This window comes from Protopterus annectens, chromosome 5.part0 (genome assembly GCF_019279795.1).
Source record: "Protopterus annectens isolate FY-2018-M chromosome 5.part0, PAN1.0, whole genome shotgun sequence".
NCBI classification, from domain to species: domain Eukaryota; kingdom Metazoa; phylum Chordata; order Ceratodontiformes; family Protopteridae; genus Protopterus; species Protopterus annectens.
In genome coordinates, this window is record NC_056735.1 from 1,674,108,704 (window position 1) to 1,674,135,180 (window position 26,477).

General features: G+C 40.6%; 1 protein-coding gene across 1 annotated transcript in view; it reads right to left on the reverse strand.

Annotated features, from left to right (window-relative positions):
• BRWD1 (bromodomain and WD repeat domain containing 1) overlaps positions 1–26,477 on the reverse strand; it is a gene marked incomplete in the record, with an annotated part of 4,378,631 nt that overhangs the window by 2,895,061 nt on the left and 1,457,093 nt on the right. The window contains 1 exon segment of the mRNA XM_044071461.1: positions 6,262–6,360. Coding sequence (XP_043927396.1) covers positions 6,262–6,360 — 99 coding nt within the window.

Below are 26,477 nucleotides of genomic sequence, written 5' to 3' on the forward strand. Positions count from 1 at the left end.
AGGACAGGTATAAAGAGGCGGGTTTAAGGCCAGAACAACATAAAATCAAGAATCAGAGCCATCCAGACCTTAGATTGGCACGAACTAGAAAACCACTTCCAATTTCACAGTTAAGATTCAATTAGCATATTTTTAAATGGCACAGCGGTGCAGCGATTGCATTGCCACCTCACAGCAAGTGGTTCTCTAGTTTGATTATGGGTGGGGTGCCTTCTGTGTTGAGTCTGCATGCCCTCTCTGCATTTGTGTGGGTTTCCTCAGTGTGCTCCAGTTTCCTCCCACATTATAAAGACATGCATCTGGAGTGTTTCTCCCCAGGCCTCCGCTAAAAATTGGCTTAGTTCAAAGTCGGACTTTCCTGGTAAACAAATATCAAATAAATAAATAAAATAAACTCATTTAGTACCTATTGCTAGTCCTCAGAATAAAGGTGCCCAAAGGGAATCAAAATTCCATCATCAAAGCAGTCAAATTAAGTCACCAGATGGATAGCCAATTGGTTCATGGAGAAGACATATGCAGTTAAAAGTGGGTGAAATCAAGATCCAGAGGCAATCTGTGAAATACTCCAGGCATAGGCACAGACCTATGCCATTCTCATGTCCTTAGAGGCCATATATTGGGTAAAATCCAGTTATACTAGCTATGCTTGCCATATAATGGGTAAAACTGGGTTATATTGGCTAGGCTTCTAAGGGCTCTCACTCCGTTAACCGTTAACCTGGTAATCTCCTATGAAGTTTTTTCTAGGTTGAGGTGTATAAAACAATACCGGTCTTCTAAGAGTGAATCCAGTCTGTGAGGAAAGCTTGTGGTTAACTGCCCTTGGCCAGTTTCCAAAGAAGAACTGCTGCTTGAGACAAAAGGGAGTCTTCACCATTATCTTTGAAAAGTCCTTCTGGATCTTTAGGAGAACCCTGGGTATCAATAGAAACATTCTTGTACACGAGAATGAGAAGGCATCAGTCTTACAGGCTGGTTTGCAAGGAGTCCTAGAGCAGAATTTCTTTAGCTGTTTGTTTTGAAAGGAGGAAGCAAATTATTTGAGGTGTTGCCCATATACTTTCCACTCATGAAGGTTTTCCTGGTCCTGCTCAACTTTGTCTGGTACAATATTTTGCACTGACAGAATGCATGTGGTCTGAAGAGTCAAACTGAGCCAAGTTGCCACCTTCCAGGTCACCATACCAAGTCGGCAAGGGGAGGTAAGATCTCGTGCCCCCTTGTTTATCTATACACCATGCCACTGTGGTGTTGTCTGAGAACCTGAAAAGGTCCCGAGAACCAGAAATTATTCAAGGACTTCAAAGAACTGATTACTGCCAGCATCTCTGACTATGATATGCTTTTGTGCGTCCTGCTTATTCCACAGACCTTGCACTTTCACCACTTTTGATACAGCCCCCCCCAACCCCCAAAATGAAGTTTGAAGCATGTGTTTTAACACACTGAAGAGGAAGCGACAGGGTGAAGTAAAGGCCTGGGATGACACAGAACTGGTCCTTCCACCATAATACAGCCTGACTCACAAACTCCAGCAATGGAATCTGAAAAGATAAAGGATGTTGATGCTGAGATTGGACTGGCCTGATGTACCACTGAATTTTTCTCTTAGGTCTGGCCAAAGGAATCACGGTAATCGCAGAAGCCATAAAACCCAGAATCCTGAGAAATTCTTTGACAGATACTAGAGACTGGTTGGAAAAGTTTAGGAAGATTTCTTCAAACAGTTCTACTTTGTCTAGTGGAAGAAAGCCTCTTCCTAGGGAAGTATCCAGAAGACATCCCAGAAAACAAAATATTCTATGTGAAGGGACAAGTGAGATTATATATATATATATATATATATATATATATATATATCCCCCTGTAAGTTCAAGTAAAACTCCAGAGTAAGAGTTTCACAGCAGTTAGCATAAAGTCTTGACAGCTGGAAAGACCACTCGCAAATATACAATCGTCCAAAACATAGAAAGATGTGAATGCCTTGAAGTCTGCGGTAAGGAATTACTGGAACCAGACACTGTAAATATCCTTGGTACAGTGGGTAGACCAAAGGCTAAAGATGCAGAACTGACAGAGTAAGCCAGATACAAAAAAAAAAAATCTTAAACGTCTGAAGTCTTTGCCAACAGGAATGAGAAGCATATTTTAAACCTTACTTTGCCATGGAACTGAGTAAGAGAATGAGAGGTAATTGGATCTGGAAGGATAACATTTTGAACTTTGGGACCTTCACAAAAAGACTGAGAAAGGAGAGATCTAGGGACTGGTCTCCAAGTTTATTCTTTCTTTGACACCAGAAAAAAACTGAATGAAAGCCATCAGCCATCTGATCTGAGAGAATTAGCTGTAGGACCCCAAAATTTACTACACAGCTGTAGGAAATAGGAATGTTTTGGTTTACATGATGAAGATGAATCTCCTGAAAAGGAACAAGAGACTCCCATTGCCATCTATACCCTTTCTGGGTAATTTTCAGAATCCATTTCTCTGGACTAGCCTGATGCAACTAGGGAAGAAAACCTAGACTGCGTGACAGGTTGCCAGGATGTATGTGTGTGTGTGTGTGTGTGTGTGTGTGTGTGTGTGTGTGTGTGTGTGATGCTGGTGGGGGACACATGAAAACAAGTAAACATTCTGACTTTTTGGACTGCCCTTGGTTCTTGGGGGGCTTTCCTTTCTTTTCTGATCCTCCTTGTCGTTCTTTTTAAAAATCCTGTTTGTTAGCGCTTTGCTAGGAAATAGAAATTTTAATCTGCCCCCACATTCCTCTTCAATTGTAGGTATGGTCTCACAAAAACAGCTATTCTGGAGGGAATTCTGAATTAATACTTTCCTAAGACTATCTTGTAGAGAAATCACTGAACAAAAACATTCCCCCTTTGTCAGCTGCTGTTCTGACCATCAGTGTAAGAATGAGAGGGAATTCATTCTTTTTCTATCTGAGGTAAGTGAGGGAACAGAAATTCCAGCAAATCTTTCCTGTCCACAGAATTAGAAACAGAAGTAGCATTTTTAATTTCTCTCTCTCTCTTTTCCTGGGAGACTCATTGTAGGGGCCCTATCCTGGGATCATGCGTCCTAGCCTATTTGGTAGACCCTCACCCACCCCTCCTCCCAAAACAAAGAATGGTTCTTCCTTGCCCAGTGATGACAACCCTATAGGAACAGAGTACTTGTCTCACTCCTGGTCCTTAGTGGCTTCCTAAAGGGCTACACAAGAGGTACTTACACAAACAACAATGAAAAGTCTGAGAAATGAAGTTCAGGAACATAACAGTTACCCATCAGCAGTTGTGGCAGTGAGGGCACTGGCCTGACACCTTAGCAGTTTTCTTCTTGTGGACAGGGGAAGCAAGAATAGGAGACTGATATATGATCTATTGTCCACCAGAAAGAAGAAAGAAAGATGGGTAGCGGAGTCTGTGAGAGTTAGTAAACCTCCTTACAGGAAAATAAAGTTTTTCAGTTAAAAAATGGCAATTCTCCAAAAAACAGTAGCTTATTCCCAACATTAACTCTAAAAGTGTATAAATTAAGAAAAATATATTTATACAATTTTGTCACAGACACATACAAGAAACTAATTAATGATGACCCATTAAAAAACTTCCTAGCATAACATATTTTGTTCACAAAAAAATGCACAATTTTCCCTCAGAAAATGAAGTGGAAGGTTTTCTCCAGAGGGGTACTCATCTACACAGCCTTGAATGATCACTAGCGGACGGTCACTTCCACAAAACCTGCAGAGGAAGAGCACTTCTGCAGCAAGAAAGCTCTGAAGCTTTTGTTGCTCAGACTGGCTTTTTATGTGTCTCTGCTGGCTGTTAGGGCATGTAATGAAGGTGATTTGAAAGCTTGCACATTGTCATTTCCTGGGCAAAATATAACCCAAACAGTTTTGGCTACAGCAACAGAGATGTGATGTAATGACCGGCGGTCGAGTGACATTTAAAGACATGCAGGTAGGTGCGTGCTTTGAAGGTTAGGCATTGGGCTGGCAACTCAGCACTGTAAAAAAAATCCACTGCCAATTAATAGCGGACTGGAGTTCCGCTGTGGCGACCCCTAACCGGGAAAAGCCGAAAGACATTAGTTTATATGTTGTTTACCATACGTATGACTCTGGTCTGTGTTTTTAACATTGGATCACAATTTTACCACAAGTTATTTGAATACACTGTGGAGATTTTACTCTCTCTGAGAAGAAAATATAGTTTAAATTAATAAACATTATTTTTATAACAGCTTAATGTGATTAGTGTTTGGAGCTACTTTGTAATTTAGAAACAGTTTGTCAGAATTCAAAGTATAAAAAAAATCTAAGTTTTGCAATATTTTCCTGTTAAAAGATGAAAATAAAGCACAGTACAACAGTAAAGACAAGAAAAAATTAATTTGCAATTATGACTCAATAAGACCGCCTCTAGTGTCCAGCACCACACAAACACTGCACTTCTGAGAGAAATATGTTGGCTCATTCACAGATTTTGCTCAATCTCAGACCTATCAAACACAGTCATCAGTGTCTGATATAACATGAAAACGTCATATCAGTTGATTTATTTAGGAACCCTCCATGGTGAGATAGAAATACCATCACAATGTGTTTAAAATGACCCCTTCACAATTCAATGTCTGATACTGGGGTTCCCTGCAAGTTGGAAAAGTATATATCAGCACATCACTTCCAAAAAAAAAAGCAGGTCCCCAAGCTTTTTTTTTTTTTCCTTTTATTTTTCTTGATCTATATGAAAAGCTCTCAGATCAGTGGATGGAGAAGTGGCAGGCTTAGATAAGGCAACTCATAGGGCCGTGTGTTATGTCACTGTGTGTAAAAATGATTACAGCATGGACCATGGGGGGCATGATGTTTCCAAGCAAGCTGAAATGGAAAATAGCTCTAGAGAAACCACCACCTGTGGCTCACATACCACTTTCACATCCAGACGTTAAAATAAATCAGTCATTTGGACAAATCACTTCCAAATAAGTCAAAGGCTACATCATTAAAATTACTACCGCCTACTTCTTGTCCCAATTTCCCCTAAGCACAAAGGCCTGATCACTCCTGGACTTTAGTGAGAGTATGGCTCTAGTTTCAAAAGCCAAAGCGTCTGCTATAACTAACAGTCAGTTTTCACAGAATTGCTCGAGTGTGCAAAAGTTCAGAGAGAAGGGTCCAGAAAAAAGATATCACGTTTCTGCAGAACAGCTGAAAGACTGGGGAAATGTCAAAATTTAGTGACAGTGAAAGCAACAAATGTAGCAACTGTAAATATTCCAGATACATTTGAATAAAAAAGAAAGAATAGAAAAGACATTCAGCAATGAAAGAAAACTGATTAAGTGCACCCACATTACACTAGAGAGTTTTATTGCCCAAAACTGAAATAGCTAACTACTGCACATAAAAGGTCTGTCAAACAATACATGTCTTAACTCTGCTATCCTGAAAATGGAAAAAAGCCAAACTGTATAGTCCTGAAAATAACAACAGCTTCCATGGAAATTTTAACTCTTTCCTCGGTGGATCTTGTTACCCAAAATAAATAATGAAAAAAAAAAAACACTAGTTAACTATCTATATTGTAAGGTTTTTACTGGACCACAAAACTTGGTTAGTATTACAACAGACATTTAGCCAGTACTAAACTGAAGTGCTATGCTGCTGATATGATCATTCTAAAAAGATCTTTTTTAATTACCCAGCTGGATAAGCAGAACTAGCTGTGGCACCAGATTTCCTTCTTGAAGTAGCTTACAGTGATTAAATTGTGCAAGTACAATAAAAAGTAATGAAGCAGAATTTGTTACACTGTAGTTTATGACACTGATGGAGTAGCTTTTCTAAGATTAACTGTTATGAACAGTTTCTCCTCTGTGAATATTTTTTCATACTAGACAACTGCTGTGTGTTACTTGGTGCAAGAGTCAGCTTAGTATTTTAACTTCTTTGGGGGAGTGAATTCAAATATACTAGCAATTCTGGTGACCAGCTCTGCTTTGCACTTTTTTGGAGATAATGCTTTGCAGACCTTTGTATCATCAGTTAATAGTCATAGGTCTACAGCTTTATAATAAATACTAAAAGTTGGAACCTGTTACTTACTGGACCTTTTCCTAAAATGTCAGAAGTTCTAAGAACCATGGTCAGCTACAGAATAAAACTATATACACTGTAAAAATTAAATCAAAGTCAATTTTAACACTTCCTCAAACGAACAACTTCCTCAAAGGAGCAAGACAACATACCCTTCAACTCCAGCATTCATATCTAGCAGAATACTCTTCCATTCATGATGGTCAAACCTCCAAACTCTGGCAGTGCCATCTCTGCTGCCACTTATAAATCTAAAAATGAAATAAATATACAGTTGAAAGAAAGCAATATTTATGCACTAGGGCATTTTTCAAAGAATACAGGAAAAATTAGGAAAAAGACGGTTACACAACTGATCTGACATAACAGAGGATTATGCTCATAAGTGGATGCACACTAGTATTACATGGTGTTCAAGAAGGCACACAATGTTTACCATTTTGGGAACTTGCACATTAGTTATGAACTGCCAGGAAATGAAATTATAATGGCTTACTCTTGCTGCTGCATCTATTTCCCACTGAGCTGCTGGCACCATGAAATCACTATGTGAATGTGTGTTCACAACACATACAGCACCATATGATTTTTAGATGTTCAGTACAGTACTTCTTACATCGCAACCCACACAACAAGAATTGTAAGAGTATGCACGAGATGTGCATCAAACCCTGTACAACATAAAGCACAAAATCTGGAAGCTCAATTTAAAATGATGTCCCAGGAAATTCAAAAGATGAGGATTCAAGCAAGTGCCTTTTTCCTTTAATAAAATTCAAAATATACCTTAGTGTGTTCACAGTGAGGGGTCTTTTCAATGGACAAAAACATTGACTGTCTACTGCTTAAATGTACTTAATGCAGGCATTTTATACCTTATGCAGGTTCTTGCAGAGTATTCTTGCTCAGAAAAATTAAAGATATGTACTCACCTTAACTGTGCATCTGTGTTGTCCATTTTCATTCTTCCTCAATGACTGGGTATCGGATACAATCTCGGATCAGATTCTGCCACATACACCAGTCTTTCTGATTCAACTCATGAGCTCCTCCCTCTACCCATAATGCTCCAGCTAACTTGCTATACCTCAGATTGAGTTTGCTGCCGCCTTGTAAGTAGGGTTACCACCTGTCCCACTTTGTGAGGGACAGTCCCTCTTTGAGCAGTTGTGTCCTGACCAAAAATATTAAAAATGGCAAATGTCCTGCGATTGTAGGGCATAATTATGTCCCATATTTTATGTAATAGTTGCATAAAATAGTTATTTCTGTATCTAAAATACCTAAATGTTACAAGAAACAGAATAAGCAACTAAACTGCTACAATAATAAGCTTTTATTTAGGCAAAAAAGTAAAGTTTTATCCTTTGTACTGACCGTGGGTATGTGTCGTCCTGTAAAATGTGATGTGTGTCCCGAAAATGTCCCACTTCGGCTCTTTGAAAAGGTGGCAACCCTACTTGTAAGACCTCAGCAGAGTCAAAGAAAAATAGAAATAGCAGAGGCTGGGGCTCAAACTTGAAACAAAAGCTTCCATAATATCCACAAGGTCACTCCAGAAGATGAAAGGAAGGGGGAAGAATGAAAATGGACAACACAGATGCATAGTTATGCTGACTACATAACTAACATCTGATGTTGTCCTTTTCATTCATTCCTCAATGACTGGGACAGAGTCCTCAGCTACGTGAATCTTGGGTAGCCCTCATGGAAGGATATTCTGGAGTACTGCAGAACCAAAAGCAGCTCCACTTTTGGATGTCAAATCTAGTTAGTAATGAACAACAAAGTTATGAGGATTATTTATTTGACATTTGTTTATCGGTAAAGTCTAACTGGGTGGGTGCCCAATTTCAGTGGAGGCCCGGGGAGAAAAGCTCCAGAGACAATTAGCTTATTACAGAGCACCAATGAACGTTTTCACATACAAGAAAGAATATACAATAATGGATAGCACAGAATTTTTACATACATTACATAAAACTCTTGCACATTAAATATTACTAAGGAGACTACATACATGAGACAAGTGGTCTTTTTACAATTATATGATTCTGCTTGACAGTTAAATCATTCTTAATATAATATACTTGGTAGACAATCTTACAGTACAGAAATGACAGAGAAGAGGAACTACAGGAGATGGAAAGTAGGAGATTTATGTGTTTATTAGCAAAGTGTGGGGTACAGATAGGGAAAGAAGCAAAAGGGAGCTAGAAAAATTAAGGGACTGTGTAGTGACAGTAGTGTAAGTAAAAGAGGCAAGAAATTATCAATTGTAAAAAGTATAATAGCAAGATGGAGGGTAATGCTGTTACAGTTACAAATTACAGAACTATTTGATTACCCTGGTGTATTACACGAGCATAGCTGTGTATTTTTTAGATAGTTTTTAAGTGTGTGTGTGAAGGATTTGAGGGTTGTGTCCATCTTTACAGATGTGGGCATAGTGTTCCATATTTTAGTTCTGGAGTGAGACTACAAAGCATACTTTGCTGATTTAGTTGGTTTAGGAACAGTGAGTTGAAGCATTCCGCGGTGGTACAGTGGTAGCGTTGTTACCTCACAGCAAGAGGTTCTCCCATTCGATTCTCAGCTTGGCTTGGGAGTGCCTTCTGTGTGATGTCTGCATGTCCTCCCTGCGGTTGGGTAGCGTTCGAAAGACATGCGTGCGTAAATGGGCGTGCCTTCATTGAAGGTTGGCATCGAGCTGGCACCTCGGCGTTTCGTAAAAATCTACTGCCAATCATTAGTGGACCAGAGTTCCCCTGTGGTGACCCCTTACCAGGAAAAAGCCGAAAGACAAACAACAAGGAACAATGAGTTGAACTTGGTTACTTGATCACAGGGGCCATTTAGGGGAGTGTTTTTGTAGTACAGAATTTAAGGCTGGGTAGGTGGTGGGCAGGTGGCTCGGTAATTAATGATTTTATGTGTGGTGATTAGCTGAATATATTTTACGTAGTTTGGTAGTTCTAACCAGTTAAGCGTTTTCAGTGCAGTGCAATACTGAGTATGGCGGTGAGAATTTGATGCAAATAAGCCTATTTTATTGTAGGACTGTTCAAGTTTTTCAGTAAGTGAAACTTGAAGACTAGTGAAGATGGGGACTCCATAAAGAAGAGAAGGCAGAAGGCAATTATTAGCAAAGGTGCATCTGGATGTGGAGGTGAGGAAGTTTCTAGATCTGGAGAATAAGGCTGGTTTCTGGTGTTTTTTTATGGCATTTTGTATGTGTAAATCAAATTTAAAGTTGTTGCCTACGGTCATGCCTAATAGTGAGGGATTCTTGTGTAATCTGGTTGAGATGTGTATGGTTGTTGGAAGTACATACAAGTTTTGAGTCATCAGTGTACTGCATGAGAGAAGCATGCTGTGTGATAGTGCGAAGATAATTTTTAAGTATATTGAAGACAGGACCAAGGACTGATCCTTGTGGGACGCCAATGTTAACAGGAAGAAAAGGTGAGACCATGGCTTGCCATCTATCAGTGTGATAACTCTTGAACCAGTTTAGAGTTTTTCGTGTTAGACCCTAAGGCTATTTGCTCTAGTAGTTTAGCATGGCTGACCATATCAAAGGCCTTTGATATGTCAATGAATAGGGCAGAAACAAATTAACTGCCATCTCTGGCTTTTGTTCACTGTATCTTTGAACTGTGTAACAGCTGTATTTGTACTATGGGAGGGTCAAAAACCATGCTGGGTTTGAGTTTGTTTTTCTTTTTTTTCCTGTCTATGTCCTTTCTATCAAACTGTCTTGTATTGTCACACAAGAAACATCTTTATTAAATTATTACACAATGACATAGACAATCTTACATTTACATAAATGAAAACAAACCATCCCAATACAATTCCAGTTGCAAACACATTACAAGCCATGTTGATACAATTGTAGTTGAAACATTATAATTACTTATAATCTATCCCATCATTGTCAAACTTTACATAGCTCATTCAAATCCTGCCTTCTTTTAAACCTTGCTCCTCCTCAGCATGCGTTGTTTCCACAATTCCCACTTTTACCTATGTAATTTGCTCCTATCCTTTTCTAAAGATCACAGTTCCAGTTGGTTTCTCTCTATTATATTCACTACTACTAGTACAGCTGGTTTAGACTTTGATTTCCATTTTCTAGTAATTGCTTTTTTGGCAGCCACCATAATTAGACTCAGCAAGGCCTTACTATGCCTAGGCAATTCCGATTCAGTATCATAGCTCAAAAAATCATTTCCTTAGCTATACTAGATTGCCCACCCAGTATCGCTGACAAAGCAGTCTGCAATGAATCTTTAAAGTCTACAAACTTGTTACACTCCCAAAACATATGTTCCCAGTTACCTCTTACTTCCCCCATCAAACCTCCAACATTTGCAATCTACCTGCAGAAAAATTCTTTGGACTCTACTTAGGGTATAAAAAATGCCTATGAAACCATTCCAAGCAAAGATCCAACATCTTAGAGTTTGTTGCATATTTGGGAGACATACATATATCCCCCAACTGTTTCTTTGTGAATTACTTATCCAGTCTCTCTCTTCCCAATCCGTTCTAACCTCCTCTGAGTCTTAAAGTTATCATGTAAAATTTATATGCTCTACTATTTACTCCTTTTTTAATGCCAGCTTCTGTTCTAGATTCTACTACAAACTCTACCAGTGTTGGTCTTTCATTTAAGACCACCCTATTTTTTGACTTTGCCTATAATCTGATATCAATCTTTGACAAAGAAGGCAATCACTAACCTGCAGTCCAAATAAATTCTTGGTGTCTTCCCGTTTATTAACTTTTCCTTTCTAGTTATTTGCTCCCAATACCTTGATTCTTTTGCCAGTTTACTCAAAAAAAATTCCAGCCCCCTCTTGCCTATTGTCTTTATCCCTAATTGCAGTCATCCCTATCTCCTTCCTCCATTCCGATGCCGGCTTAGTTCTTAGAATACTTTCTGCTACTTTATGAATATAATATTCTGCATGACTATGGTTATTCTCCTTAAAAGTCTGCATCCAAAATCCCTGTATCCCCTTGTTTCTTGAGCTTCCCCCCATTCCATCATAATCCCTTTCAACTATGAATTATAATTTTCAGCTTGTGCTATATGTATAAGAGCCTTAACTGTGTTGCTCTGAAATACCCCTTCAAATCGGGGAATCCCCATCTGCCCTGTTCTCCTGAAGAATCAGCTTATCCCACTTGATTCTTGCAGTCTTCCCCTCTCAGACAAAATCCTTCAGTTCTTTAGCTGCTATCCACAACTTCTCCTCTGGTTGATAAAAATATGCCTGACCTGTGTATAAAACTAAAGGGACGAAAAACATTAAGTACTTGCATCTTACTATCAATATCCATATAACAGTGCTTCAGTTTTCTCAGTTTTTGCATTATCTTTTGCTTAGTCTCTTCCCACATATCCTTAGCTGCCACACTGCTAAATACTTCATTTCATCATGTCCCCATAAATATGGATATTGCTGAACCAATTAATGTGTGGGTACATAATTTACTGTTACCGCCTTTTTTTTAGCTTCATTAATTTTCTATCCCAAAAATATCTGAAACAGTCTCAAAATGTTCCACAAAACTGTAATGTCCCTTTCTGATTTTGTCGGGTATAAAATATTTATGAACAGAGCCAGATTTTCTTGACTACCATACCAAATATATCCTTGGATTTCTGTCTTTCATTTTTCTTTGCCAGTGGTTCTAAATATAATGCAAATAGCAAAGGGGAAAGAGGGAAAGAGGGCACCCCCTGCCTGGTTCTTCTGCTCAAGCACAAATCATCAGAGAAGACCCCACCCACTTTAATTTTTGCCTCCAATCCCACATATATCATCCTAATCAACCTTATAATTTTAATCAGGGAATGCAAATGCTTCCGTTGCCCTGCTCATAAAGTACCAGCTTATTTTATTAAATGTTTTCTCTGCATCAAGACCCACCAACACTGGTATTTTCTTACATTCTGCTTCCCTCTGGATCATCAGTGTTCTGTTAACATTGTCAAATGTTTGCCTCCCCTCCACAAAACCACACTGATCCATATCTATCAATTTTAGTATCATTTTTGCCAATCTTTGAGCCACTATAAACACATACTTTATAATTACTGTTTAGCAATTAAATGGACCTGTATGAAGCTGGATCTGATGGATCTTTACCCTCTTTAGGTAATACAGCTACCACCACTTTCTTCCAGGATGCTGGCACTTCTCCTCTTAAAACACTGCTAAAAAAAAAAAATTCCAGATCTTTATCAATTTTTCCTCCTAGCTTCCAAACTTCCACAGGAATACCATCTATTCCTGGGGACTTACCTGTAGATTGGTTATACATAATCTCATCTCCTCCTATCCTAACCATTAGTAAAGTACAGTTTTGTACCTACCATACCGTACCTACCATAAATGTAGATGTTCGAGTGTTCACCCTGCTGCAGTCATCACACTTGGGGTTATCCTGCCATCAGGCGGTCCCGCAGTCAGCCTGAGTTCCAAAGTCTTGGTCCGGCGTTGGTTGCTGTCACTTCTTCCCTGACGTCAGTGCGCCAGGGGTATACAAGAGGCATCCAACACCATTTTCATCAGTTTTTCTTGCCCCAGATGTCAGGTGCCCCCAATAGGTAGGCTATATATATATATATATATATATATATATATATATATATATATATATATGTGTATCGACACAAATCCCAATGAACGCAATGAATAAAACGCAAACTTCTTGTAAAAATAGCAGATGTATCCAGCAACTAATATACAATAGAAAAGATTTATTTAATAAAAAACGTTAGCGCTATCGCGGTTTCCCGCTTCATCAGACGTTTCATTTTAAAAACACTTAATCACATCATATATAGCAGTCACGTCACATCCTAACATACACCCCTTCAGCATCACTTCCTTTATAAATTATAATACTGTTTGAAACAACGCATAACAAATATAACTTTATATAATTCATTAAACAACAGTACAGAATTGTTGATGAATATTATTTTACCAAGGCAGTGTTTGTAATATACACCTCTATCATGAATTATAGTAAAAGTATGATGAATAAACCAACGTGACAACCATTGGTAAATCCAACGTCATTTCCAGCAAATAAGCTCAAATCCTGAACACATAATTGTAGCTGAAGTGTAATCAAAAACATGAAAATATAGAAAGTCATGATCAATGAAGTACCTACAATAAACTACACTTAATCACAATTTCTAAAAATGTTTAAAACTGATGTAAAATAGTATAATATATGTCAACATTAATATTAATATATATACCACATATATGTCAGCTATCCTAAATCATAACTACAATCTAAAAATAGCCATGACTGTCTATCATGCGGAAAGCAGAGGCATCACACTTCCCAGCAGATCAAATTATGTTAATAGATGCCAGTATAAACTAAATATCATTGTGAGAGCCATTGACATACCACAATATGCCCAATGTTCTTACTCGGTGTACATACCAGATCAAAAATTATATAATGACTAATAATTAATAATTTACTACATTATTTAATACCTCTAGATTTTAAAGCTGGCTTTAATGGCACTGACTCATTTAACCCCCTACCCCTATGAGCCGCCAATCTCAAGATCCACGATTGGCTCAGCTTTAAAATCAGGTATTAAATAATGTAATGAATTAATGTGATTATTAGTCGTGCTATATAATTTTGATCTGGTATGTACAATGTAAAGAACATTGTATTGTGGTATGTCAATGCTCTCACAATGATATTTAGTTTATATTAACATAATTTGATCTGCTGAAGTGTGATGCATGATAATCATTTGGCATGATTGTAGTTATGATTTAGGATGTTGACTATGTGGTATATATATTAATATTAATGTTGACATATATTATACTATTTTACATCGGTTTAAACATTTTAGAAATTGTGATACTATTGATCATGACTTTCTATATTTTCATGTTTTTGATTACTTCAGCTACAATGTGTTCAGGACTTATTTGCTGGAAATAACGTTGGATTGCAATGGTTGTCGCGTTGGTTTATTCATCACTTTACTATAATTCATGATGAAGGTATATTACAAACACTGCCTTTAAAGGTAAAATATATTCATCAACACTGTACTCCTTTGTTTAATGAATTATTAAAGACTACATATCTGATTTTTTGGGTTTTTTGGGACGTATATATATATATATATATATATATATATATATATATATATATATATATATATGTATAGCTTCAGGCACAAGCAAATACACCACAGAGGTTGTATAGGATAGAGTGGTATAGAGAAGTTCAGCTAGTTCAGAGGGGATGGAGGGAGGGTTACCTGGACTGCAGCAGGGTGAACACTCGAACATCTACATTTATGGTAGGTACAAAACTGTACTATGTTCATAGTGTTACCCTGCTGCAGTCATCACACTCGGGTTGAATCCCAAAGCTAAGGATGGGTGGTGGAGTTAAACAGGGTTAGAAGAAGCTAGTAGGCCGTGCAAAACTGCCGTGGCAAAACCAGCTCTAGTCTTAGAATATAGAGGCAAGTGATAGTGTTTAGTGAAGGTGTGCACTGAACTCCAAGTTGCAGCTTCCAGAATATCCTTGGCACTCCCCTGAGAAAGGCTGCTGATGTAGCTGTAGCCCTGGTGGAGTGGGACCTAATGTTAGCAGGTACCGGTTTCCCATGATGCATGTAGTAGAAATGAATGCAATGCCCTATCCATTTAGAAATGGTCTGTTTTGAGATGGCTTTTCCTTGTAATCCTGCAGCATAGGCTACAAAGAGCTGTTCAGATTTTCTGAAAGCCTTAGTTTTATCCAAGCTCTGAGACTCTTTTAGCTGAGGTTATTGCTAGTAACAGGGCAGTTTTCCATGAAAGAAATTTTAAATCGGCTGAAAAAGCTGTTTCAAAGGGCGGCAGTGTAAGCTTTTCCAGAACAAAGTTGAGATCCCAAGTAGGTGTTGGTGCTCTCCTGGGCGGTCTTATGTTCTTAGCCCCTCTGAGGTAATGTCTTAGGAGTGGATGTGAGAATAAAGGAGGATCCGTGTTGTAATGACCTGAAATTGCTGAGGCGTGGATCTTAGCAGATGAAAAGGAAAGTCCTTTGTGCAACATCTCAGTTAAATATTGTAGAATCTGAGGAACGTTTGGATCAAGGGGATTTTGGCCTTTAGCCTGGTTCCAGGCGCAAAACCTTTTCCATTTGTCTGAATAAGTTTTCCTGGTGCTGGGCCTCCTGGCCTCCAGAATGACATCCTTAACAGCTTTGGATAGAGGTGTTGGCTGGTTGTTTAGGTAATTTGCGATGCAGCCAGGTTTAAAGTCTTGAGCTGGCTGTGCAGAATCTGACTGTCTCGCTGGATGAGCAGGCGAGGAATTTGTGGTAAAATCCATGGTGGGCCATGGGCCATGTTTCTTAGAATCGGATACCATTGCTGGTGTGGCCAGTCTGGTGCAATGAGTATCATTTGTGGCCTCTCTAATCTGACTTTCAGCAGTACCTTTGCTAGAAGAGGCAGTGGAGGAAAGGCATATACTGTCAATGTTTTTCAAGTGAATGAGAGGGCATCCACTTTCCAAGCTTGTGGATGGAATGTCCTTGTGCAAAATTTTTGAAGTTGGTAGTTTTGGGGGCTGGCAAACAGATCTATGTCTGGGCATCCCCATTTTTGAGCTATCGTTGCAAATACTTGGGGATCTAGTTTCAACTTGTGTGGATCCATGATGTTTCTGCTTAGGTCATCTGCCAATGTGTTTTTCTTTTCTGGCAGGAATTGTGTTTGTAATTGAACCTGGTAAGACAGTGCTGTGTTCCACAAGGTCATTGCTTGCCTGCATAGAGGGTAGGAATGTGTGCCCCCTTGCTTATGTACCACATTACTGTGGTATTGTCCGTCTTTATTATTAGTTGTCCTGGGTGTAAGAGGTCCTTGAAAGCTGTTAGGGCATTCTGTACTGCTAGCATTTCTTTTTGATTGATATGCAGATGCCTTTGATCTGTAGTCCATTTGCCCTGAATGCACTGTCCTGCCATGTGTGCTCCCCAGGCATAGTCCGATGCATCTGTTGTCATAGTTTGCCTAGCTGTAGGTAAGGTGAAAGGCTGACCCTTGTTGAGTTGACATGCCTGTGCCCACCATAGAAACTCCTGTTGAAGGCAGGGAATGAGTGGTATCATTGTTCCAAGCTGTGGTTGTGCCGAGTCCATACGCTTTTCAGGTACCATTGTAGTTTCCTCATATGCAGTTTTGCAAATGGTATTAGTAGTATGCACAATGCCATTAATCCCAAGGCCTGCAGAATTTTTTCTTGCAGGGAGTTGGACTTTGTTGCCATTATTTTGAAATATTGAGTCAGCTGTTGTTGCTTGTCTGGCATGAGATAAGCCATCTGGGCCGTTGTATTCAAGCTGGCACCCAGGAATATTATGTTTTGTGAGGGCACTACTTTTGATTTCTTTTTGTTTACTGTGTACCCTAGGCAACTTAGAAGGTGTTTGACAAATGCCAGATGCTTTAAAAGAATGTCCTTGCTTTCTGCTTGAATAATGCAGTCGTCCAGGTATGGGTATATATGAATTCCTCTGTCTGCAGTATGCAATTACTGGTGCCAGGCATTTTGTGAAGACCCTGGGCGCAGGAGATAAGCCAAAGGGCAGTGCAGAGAATTGATAATGCATTGAACCTGCAATGAAGCGAAGATATCTTCTGCAATTTTGTCTGACAGGGACATGCAGGTATGCCTCCTTGAGGTCCAACATTACTAGCCAAGCATTCTTGCCCAGCATGGGAAGAAGCTGCTGTAGTGTTAGCATCTTGAATTTTGGTACTTGCAGATAGGTGTTCAGAATTGAAAGATCCAGAATGGGTCTCCGTGCTCTGTCTTTTCTTGGGACTAGAAAGAGTCTTGAGTAAAATACTTGTCCTTGCTCCTGTGTAGGTACCTGTTGAATGGCTCTCATGTCCATGAGAGCTGTAATTTGTTTTTGTGCCTCTGCCCATTGATTTGGTGGCAGGTTTGGCATTCCTTTTATCCTTGGCAAGGTATGAAAGTGGAATATGTATCCTTGTGAGACAATGTTTAGGACCCATTTGTCTTTTGTGATGATGTGCCAGTTGTCTGCAAAAAATGCTAATTTTCCTCCCAAGGGAGCTGCCAGGAGAGCTTTGCTTGGTAGTTTGAGGATTGAGTCATTGTGTTTGTCTTCTGCTAGCTTGGGGCCTGTCTTTTCCTCCTTTCTGGGTAGCAGAACCCCATTGGCGAGGTTTGTAAGGGCCTTGTGACTGACCTCTACCCCTTGGGCATCTGTATTTGCCCCTTTGTGATCTGTCAAAAGCTGGAAAGGACCAGTTTTTTGTTGGCCAATTTCTGCTGAAACGAGGAGGTTGTACCTGTAAAAAATCCTTGACCGTCAGCATAGACTTTGCCTTATCCTCCATTTTCTTTAAAACCTCTTCTGCTTTGACACCAAATAATACATCCTGCTGTAAAGGTGCATCCAATAATTTTGCCGAGTGACTTCTCCAGGCGTTTCTGCAGTTACCTCCTACTGCGCCTCTAGACGTCAAATATTGCCTGTTCATATTTGCATTAATAATTTCAAAACCATGCTACATACAAGGTATCAGAATATTTTATCTTGAAGCATACATGATGGCAAACATGACTGTATTGATATATGACCTCTGCCGATGAGTATTTGTTAGAACTGTAAGGTGATAACTTCATGTTTTAAAGGCTGAAGCCGCACCCACTGGGAGTTAAAGGTACACACTCAAAAGAGCTCTACTGGAGGGAATGATCAGGTAGGGTTTGTTCTTTTAACCAAGCATGTCTACGTATGACAGACCCAGTAACAGCTGCTCTACAGGAAGCTTCCAATGAATCAAATCCACATTGTAAAGTATGTTTGCCCACCTATTCAGCTGCATGCAATAGATCCTGCATTTCCTTGAATTCAGACTGCTCAGAATGTATGCTCATTTTTTGTTTCAACTGAGACATTAGGAATTGCTGATATTTCAGCATGTGAAACTGACAATTTAATGCTCTCATAGCCAGAGTTGCTGAGGTATACATTTTCTTTCCCCATCTATCTAGCGCTCTGGAATCCCTTTCAGAGGGCACAGGATTTTTAGCCATAGAAGGTTTAGCCCCCTTGGGACCCTGGGAAATTGTTTCTGGGTCAGCCACAGGGCTTTTATAAGGGAATTTGAGAGAGTCAGGTACTCTGTAGTATCGGTCTGGTTTGGCTGGAGCAGGAGGTAGAGAGTCTGGATTTAGACTAGACTCCAAGTAAACATCATCCACAATATCTAAAACTGGGGGGATAGCAAGTGGTCTGTGCTGGGGTAGTAAAAGGAACTCTAACAGCCTTTTCCTAGAATCAGAGTAGTCCTGGCCTTCCCAGTGGAAATGTTCCCTCGTGGTTTGTAAAGCTTCCCCAAAGGAGTAGTCTTCAGGGGGAGATGCTGAGGGAATAGTCTCTTCAGCATCAGAGTCTTCATAAGGGGAAAAGTGTAATCCTGTTCCTCAGAAGAATCTGAGGAAATGGAAACCTTGTCAGAGGAAGCATAACCATCCTCTTGTCTTGGTCTTTTATCTGGAGGGGAATGGGAACCCCTGATTAGGGTAATCAAATCTTCAGCCGTCTTAAGCATCTGTTTCTTAGGCATGGGGCCTTGAACTGTAGACTGATGTACAGTCTTTTTTGGTTTTAAGGGAATTTTAAGCTTAGCATAAGATTTAATGGTGAGTGTAGTCGGTCTGAAGACACCTTCTGCAACTGAAGTTGTTTCCACTGCACCGGGGTCTCCTTCTGCTCCGGTGTCGGAAGGGCCTAATGAAGATGGCTGCTTTGGCCTAGTACACTCCGCTTGAGAATCTGCAGCTGTCTGGGGTTCCAAATCTGCGGTCGTCAGGGGCTGCGTAGGCACCTCACTGAAAACTGGAGAACCAGCGACAGGCCCAGCAAAGGCCTCGGAGTCTGACTTGTTCCTAGGCTGCCTGTCCTTATCCTTGCGTTTTTTATGCATGCCAGTTGTCGGCTGCTCAGACGGCATGATATAATTAAATTTCCTACCAAAGTAATGTCATGCAAAGTCGAAATGGCGTTTGATAGTTCGTTTATTAAACCTAGCACAAAACCGACAACGTGTGACATCGTGGTCTGGGCCTAGGCAAGAAATACAATAAGAATGGAAGTCCTTATGAGGTATTTGCTTCCCACAAGAAATGCAATTGTTAACTTTTTCTGACATCGGACTGAGGCAAGAAAAGGTTCCCCAATGGGGTACTTAGCTTTATTGAAGACTTCGGACTGAAATTCGATTCGAAAATCTCAGGTGTCGGCCGACTGGCACTTGCAAACTGCTTCTGCTTCAGGCACTGCGCGGCAAGAAAGACTGGAGAAAATGGCGTCAGATACCTCTTATATACCCCTGGTGCACTGACGTCAGGGAAGAAGCGACAGCAACCGACGCCGGACCAAGACTTTGCAACTCAGGCCGACTGCGGGACCACCTGACGGCAGGATAACCCCAAGTGTGATGACTGCAGCAGGGTAACATGATGAACATCTGAGCCTCATCTACCCCTAAGCTTGGGAGACAATTCTTCCATAAACATTTCCATTTGCACCTTTTCTTGATTTCCACATTCCCTGTTATATACAGACTCTCAAAGAATTTCTTAAATATTTCTAATACTTTTACCCGATCTCGTTATCTTCCTTGTTATAGACTCCCTAAGCATGGCGACAGCCCTTTCTTGCCTGAGTCATCGTGCTAAAAGTTTTTGCGCTCTAGAGTTATCAAAAAAACAGTTGCTTAACAGCAATCTTTCTAAACTCATGCACATTATCGAGGTAATCCCGTATTTTCTGTTTGGCATTCTACAGTTGTTCCTTTTCTTGTTCTGTGGGATTCCCTCTGCTTTGCAATACTTAAACATTTGTCAGTCTCTAAATAAATTGTTACTTCTTAACCATATCTCCCTTTCATTTCCACCCAGTTTTTAAACTCCACTTTAATTTTATACCACCTCCTAGCTATATTTTCTGAAGAAATGTCTCTCTCCTCTAATAGCTCATGCATTTCAACTACCCATTCTTTAATTTCCTCTCTTTTCAACAGATAGGTGGGAAAGCACCAGTGTTTCCTATTTTATTAACCTTTTTTTATTTTAATTATTGGCACATGATCTGAAATAGTTATTGGGAGGTCATAGCAAAACCTTCAATTGAACGCACATGTTCCTGTTAAATGCAAATTCTGTCTAGCCTAGCCCAGTTTTTGTATCTTGGGGAATAATATATAAATTCACTCCAAACTCTTAGCACTGAATTCACATCTTCCATGCCAAACATTTTTATAAATGTCTTCAAAAATCTACCCTCCTTTGTTATATTTTCCCTTCTGGGCCCGCCACGCACATCTTCACTGTTGCAGATCAAATTCCAGTCCCCAAGTAATATTACTTGTTGAAAGTTAATTATTTCTCCCAGAATTTTCTTAATCTCCATTATAGCAGTTTTTTGGTGGAAAATAAATGCATACCAGTGTAACCCTCTTCCCTTGCCAGCAGCCCCTTAGTACTGTACTACACATCTACCATTATCTTTTTTTCTCCTATCACTATTAGAGCTCCCCCTTGCAATTAATGTAAGTACTCCTCTTTTCCATTGCCACAGGTATTCTGCTGAATAACCATACTGAGAATGTTTATCAAATTCACATGCTCATTTTTTTCCAAGTGTATTTCATGTAGCTTAGCTATTGGCATTCAACGTTTCTTAATATAGTTCAATACTCTTTTTTTTGTATTTACCTGGGAGACCACTGACATTTAGAGACATTACAGAAAGCATCATTGTCTTGAAAAGTTATCATTCCCACCTTTTATGTGCAACAACTTTTTGTTAAATGTCTAGTTCCAGTTTTTGTGTTACATGCATTTTCTGTTTGGCAGGTTAATATTTTATACAGCTGTTTTTTTTTCATCTCCACTTGAGCCTATGTCACATCTTACAAAACTTTTTGCTTTACTGAAAGCCTTTAAACAAAAAAAAAAAAAGAAAGAAAGAAAATCGAAACACATACACACACAAATATCCCCTAAAACCTATTAACTTAACACAAAACTATGCACATCTTTTCAAATACTGAAGTTTTATTCTCCTAATAGGAACAATGTTCCAAACTGAAAGCCACACACAGACTTCAGATAACATAAAAGGAAAGTTATCCATGCTAAGATGCATGGTACAGCTTGTACTAAGTGCGGTCTGATTTTTGTCTTAACTTTATAGCTCTTTCAGCTGGGAAAATACTTGAAACATTTCAGAACACATTTTTGCCAAGACATTTCTCATTACCAGATTGTCTCCTACAGACATGAGAACCAGACACAAACTGCCAAGTGTACATTTGTTTACTAGAAAAAAAAGCCTTATAATATTCAATATTCTTTTCCTTTAATTGCTTTTTCTTAAAAATTGTTACTAGATTAAGCTAAGGACCTTAAGCCAGTCTCTTCCCCTATGGTAGAATGTGAAAAAACACAATTTTTCTTCTGTCATGCTCTTTTAACCAGATTTTTTCTTCTCTCCTCTTTTTTTTTTTAATTGCAGTGCCTACATTTATTAAAACTAGACAAGAAAAAGAGAAGGAGGGAGAAAAAAATAGGAGCACCTATTTAAATTAGTATTCCAACTACACTTAAAAATAATTGAGGAAAGCTTTGCTTTATAGCATGCAAAGAAAATCATGCACTATTAAAATAGTATCATAACTAAAAAAATTGTTTTACTTACTGTTAACTTTCTACCTCCTCTTCCCTTCTGAGCATTTTTCCAAACATTAATGACATGAATTTAGGATATATGATTTACAGTCCCCTAAGTTTAACAAAGTCCAATATTTCCAGATTTTCTTGTTCCATCATGTTTCACAAATAGAACAGTTGTGTAAAATCTTACCCTAACCATAGATGTCCTTCTCTTCCATGTTGCAGTATTCATACTGTGGGATTTCCAGCCCGCAGGCAACCCAATGTCGGCTCCTATAAAAAAGCTTAAACCTGGCTGCCGTAGGTGCATGGGACGTCACATGTAGGGTCATAAACCATGGAGTATAACTGTGACATTGGCACACAGACCTCAGAACTTGAAGCCCACAGAAGAGACTATAAGACCAAGGAGAAGCAAAAGCATATATCCTTGCAGGGCTGTAATGAGTGGCCTGTAGTGAGGGTATACCCTTGAGAAGATAGAGGATATCAGGGGGAGGGAAGGTGGGAAGGAACACTGCAACATGGAAGAGAAGGACATCTATGGTTATGGTAAGATTTTACACAACTATTCTACGTCCTTCTATTCCCATGTTGCAGTATTCATACTGTGGGAGAGTACCACAGCTAGAAAGAATGTTGGGAGGTGGAGGATTCTAGGAATCCTTGCAGGACTGCCTTGGCAAATCCTGTCCTGGCCCTAGAGACCTAGTCCAGCTTGTAGTGCTTAGTGAAAGTATGGACTGTGGACCAGGTGGGCTGCCTCCATGATGGAAGCTGTGTCTAGTCCTTTCATGAAGGCCTTAGAGGTAGCCATGCCTCTAGTGGAATGCTTTCACTCCTTGAGGCAATAGTTTGTGACGATGAGAGTAGCAAAAAGGATGGGCTTTCTAATCCAGTAGGAGATAAGTTTGTTTGGAGACTGCCTTACCCAAGGCCCTGGGATGGAAGGAAATGAACAGTTGGTCAGATTTTCTGAAAGGTTTGGTTTTGCCCAAGTAGAATCTCAGTTGCCTATGTACATCCAGGAAATGGAGGATCCTCTCCGCGGAGTTAGTAAGAGAGGGGAAGAAGGTGGGTAGGTGAATGGACTGGCTTAAGGAAAGCTCATTAACTACTTTGGGCATAAAGGAGGGGTTAGCGTGTAGGGAAACCCTGTCACTGTGGAAGATGGTGTAAGGAGGGCAAGGCATCAGGGCCTGCAATTCAGACACTCTTCTAGCAGAGGCAATGGCCACTAAAAGGATGGTTTTCCATGTGCACATTTGAAGAGATGCTGTGCTGACTGGCACAAAGGGGGGTGGGTGGGTAAGCTTTTCTAGCACGAAGTTGAGATCCCATTGAGGCAGAATGGGCTTTCTTGATGGTCTGATGTGTAAGACCCCTCTCAGGAAAAGTTTCACATCCAGTCTGGAGAGAAGAGGCGGCTATAAAGGCAAGCATGCAGAAATAGCTGAGAGATGGACTTTGAAGAGTAAGCTAGTCCCTCCTTAACGAGTCCGCAGGTATAGTTCAGGACCAGGGGAGGATATGCTAGAAATGGTTCCTGGTTTCTCAGAGAACACCATTTGGAGAATCTCTGCCTTTTATATAAATAGTTTCTTCTGTTTTTGGTTTCCTGGCCTCCCCCCCTCAGGACCGAGAGCACATCTTTTGAGTAGTGTTGTCTAAAAGGGATCAAAAGCTCATCACCCGCAGAGTTAGTTGTAGTAAAGACAGTTATGGGTGTAGGAGGGATCCCTGTTGCTGAGTTAGTAGGTCAACCTGGTGGGGTAACTTATGGTGATTGCCCTTGGCTAGTGAAAACGGAAGGGGGAACCAGTGTTGCCTTGGCCAATAGGGGAGTCACCTGCAAGATTTTTGGTTGTTCATTCTCGATTTTCAGAAGGACACACTGAATTAGAGGGAAGGGCAGGAAAGTGTATAAGTACATTCCCTGCTATGAAAAACTGAAGGCATCCACTCTCCAAGCTAGTGGTAAGCGAGTCCTGCTGCAAAATTTGTTCAGTTGTCTGTTCTGGGGGGAGGCAAACCGATCCAGTTGTGGTGTGCCCCACTGGTGGACTATGTGTAGGAAGGTGTCCCTGTGTAACATCCATTCATTTTGCAGAGATGTGGTTCTGCTGAGCAAGTCCGCTTGCTTATTTTCCTGACAAAGGATGTATGAGGCTTTCAGGAAGAGGTTGTGTTTGGCTGCTATTTCCCACTAACAGGGCTATCCAACATAACCAGTATGCCTTTGTCCCTCCTTGCTTGTTTAGGTACCACATGACAGTCGTGTTGTCGGTCACAACGTGGAGTATTCCTGGTTGCAGCATGGGAAGGAAAACTTTTACAGCTAGGATGACACCAGACATCTCCCGGACATTGATGTGCTGTTTTTGCAGGGCACGGGACCAGCGCTGTTGTACCATGTAGCCCTGCTGAGTTGCTCCCCATCCTAGGTCTGATGTATCTGTGTGCATAGACTGGGAAGTGGTACAAGTTGAAGAGGAATTCCCCGATTGTAGGAAACCAGCTGAGTTCACCACTTCAGCTCTAATTTTAGGCAGGGCAGAAGGAGGATGAGTTTGTCTAGAGGTTGTTGGCACTGGGACCAGTCTAAGTATTGGAATTTCCTCATGTGCATCCTTGCTAGTGGGAGCATGGGAATGATGGCAGCCATGAGACCTATAGTTTGTAGAAACTGCCTTGCAGTTAAATGTGATTCTGTCCATAGATTGGGAGGACAGGGATTGAACCTTGTCTGGTGGTAAGAAGGATCTCATTGGATCTGTTCTGATTCTGCACCCTAGGAAAACCTTGTCCTGTTGTGGGAGGAGAGACAATTTTTGGAGGTTGAGAATAAAATCCAGGTTGTTTAAAAGGGACATGATGAATTGGAGATTTGCCCGAAGGGTGGACTGTGATTTTGCCAAAATGAGAATGTCGAAGTAAGGGTAGATTTGTATTCCCTTGGTTCTGCAGTGGACAATGCCTGGGGCCAAGCACTTGGTAAAAACTCTGGGTGCTGTAGACAAGCCAAAAGGCAATGCAGTAGACAAGAGGGCTCAGAGAAGCGTAGAAACTTCCGGTGGGAGGGTTAGACTGGGATATGCAGATATGCACCCTTTAGGTCTAGGATAACCATGGAAGCTTGAGAAGGAATGAGGGGTAAAAGAGTTTGAAGGGAGAGCATCTTGAAGGAGGGGACCTGTAGGAACAGGTTTAAAGGTCCAGGAGAGGTCTCCAGGGGCCATCTTTTTTGGGACTAAGAAGAGGCGGGAGTAGAAGCCTCTTCCCTCCTGACCTGAATGAAATGGTTCTATGGTTCTCTGGGAGACTACTTCCTCCAGGATGGGAGGAAGTAGAGGGAGTTGATTTTTGGGAGAGAATGGCATTCTTATTGGTGTAGGTTTTTCTTTCCAGGAAAGAAAGTATCCTTTTTGGATGATGGAATGGTTTTCCAAAAAGGGAGGCATTGGGTAAGGCGGACAGACAGGGGCACTTGGGCAAGGCAGTCACACAGAGGAGGGGCCTCTCTATCTAGAAAGGGCTGTTTGTTGGGGGGGGGGTTGTGGCTGAGGGGACATAGCCGGCTTTAGGCATAGGCCAACTAGGTGGCTGCCTAGGGTGCCGCTTTAGTTGGGGCACTTTTCCAGTATTTATTTGGTGTAGGTAGACCAGGATGGGGGCACTGGGTGGTGTGGTGGGCGGTGCCATGGTGCCCTTTTGCCTAGGTCACCAGTTGACCTAAGGCCGCTCCTGTGAGGGGATCTGGGATAAATTTGTCTCCAAGATCCCCTATGTGGTCTGGCAGTAGAGGGGTGAGATGTGGAAGTAGCCCTTCTAACAAAGGAAGTTTAGGCTGGGTAGTTTCTGTAATATCTGGGCACTGGGGACACCAGCAACTGCTTAATGCCCTGCAGTTCCTTGTTTTTTTTCTTGCAAGTTTTTAAAAAGTTCTGCAGCAGTCTTGCCAAACAGAAGGTTGTTACCCAGAGCAGCATCCATGATCTTGGCTTTAACATCATTTGGCAGAGGTTATAATCTAAGCTAGAAGTCTCTGCACAAGGTGGATTCAGTGGCAGAAGATCTGGCCACTGCTTCTGCAGCATCATAGCTGCAGTGGACAGTGTGCATCTGGCAACTTGGGTGGCCAGTGACCACTTGAAGGAAATGTCAAATTTGGCTGGACAGTCCGAGGTTGTAGACAACAAGGTGGAGTCCTGAGAAACTAGGTCTAGGGCATACTTCACCATGTGGGTTTAGTAGATTATAGCCCTGAAAGCTAGGGTACAGGAAGTGTATACCTTTTTCCCCATCCTGCCCATGGTTTTACTTTCTTTATAGGATTTCAGTAAGGAAGCAGAAGGCAAATGCCTAGACGGTCTTGTCTGGGGATACTGCAATAACAGCGGAGTCAGCCAAAGGTGGTTTTATTAGGAACCTGTAGTCATCAGGGACTTTGCAAAAAGTATCCGGGCTCTTAGGGGCAGGAGGTTGAGAGTCTGGGTTCTTGGAAACAGAAGTGAAGGCATCCAAGAAAGCTGGTAGTATTATAGGGATGGCTGAAGGTAAAGGGGAGTCAAGCT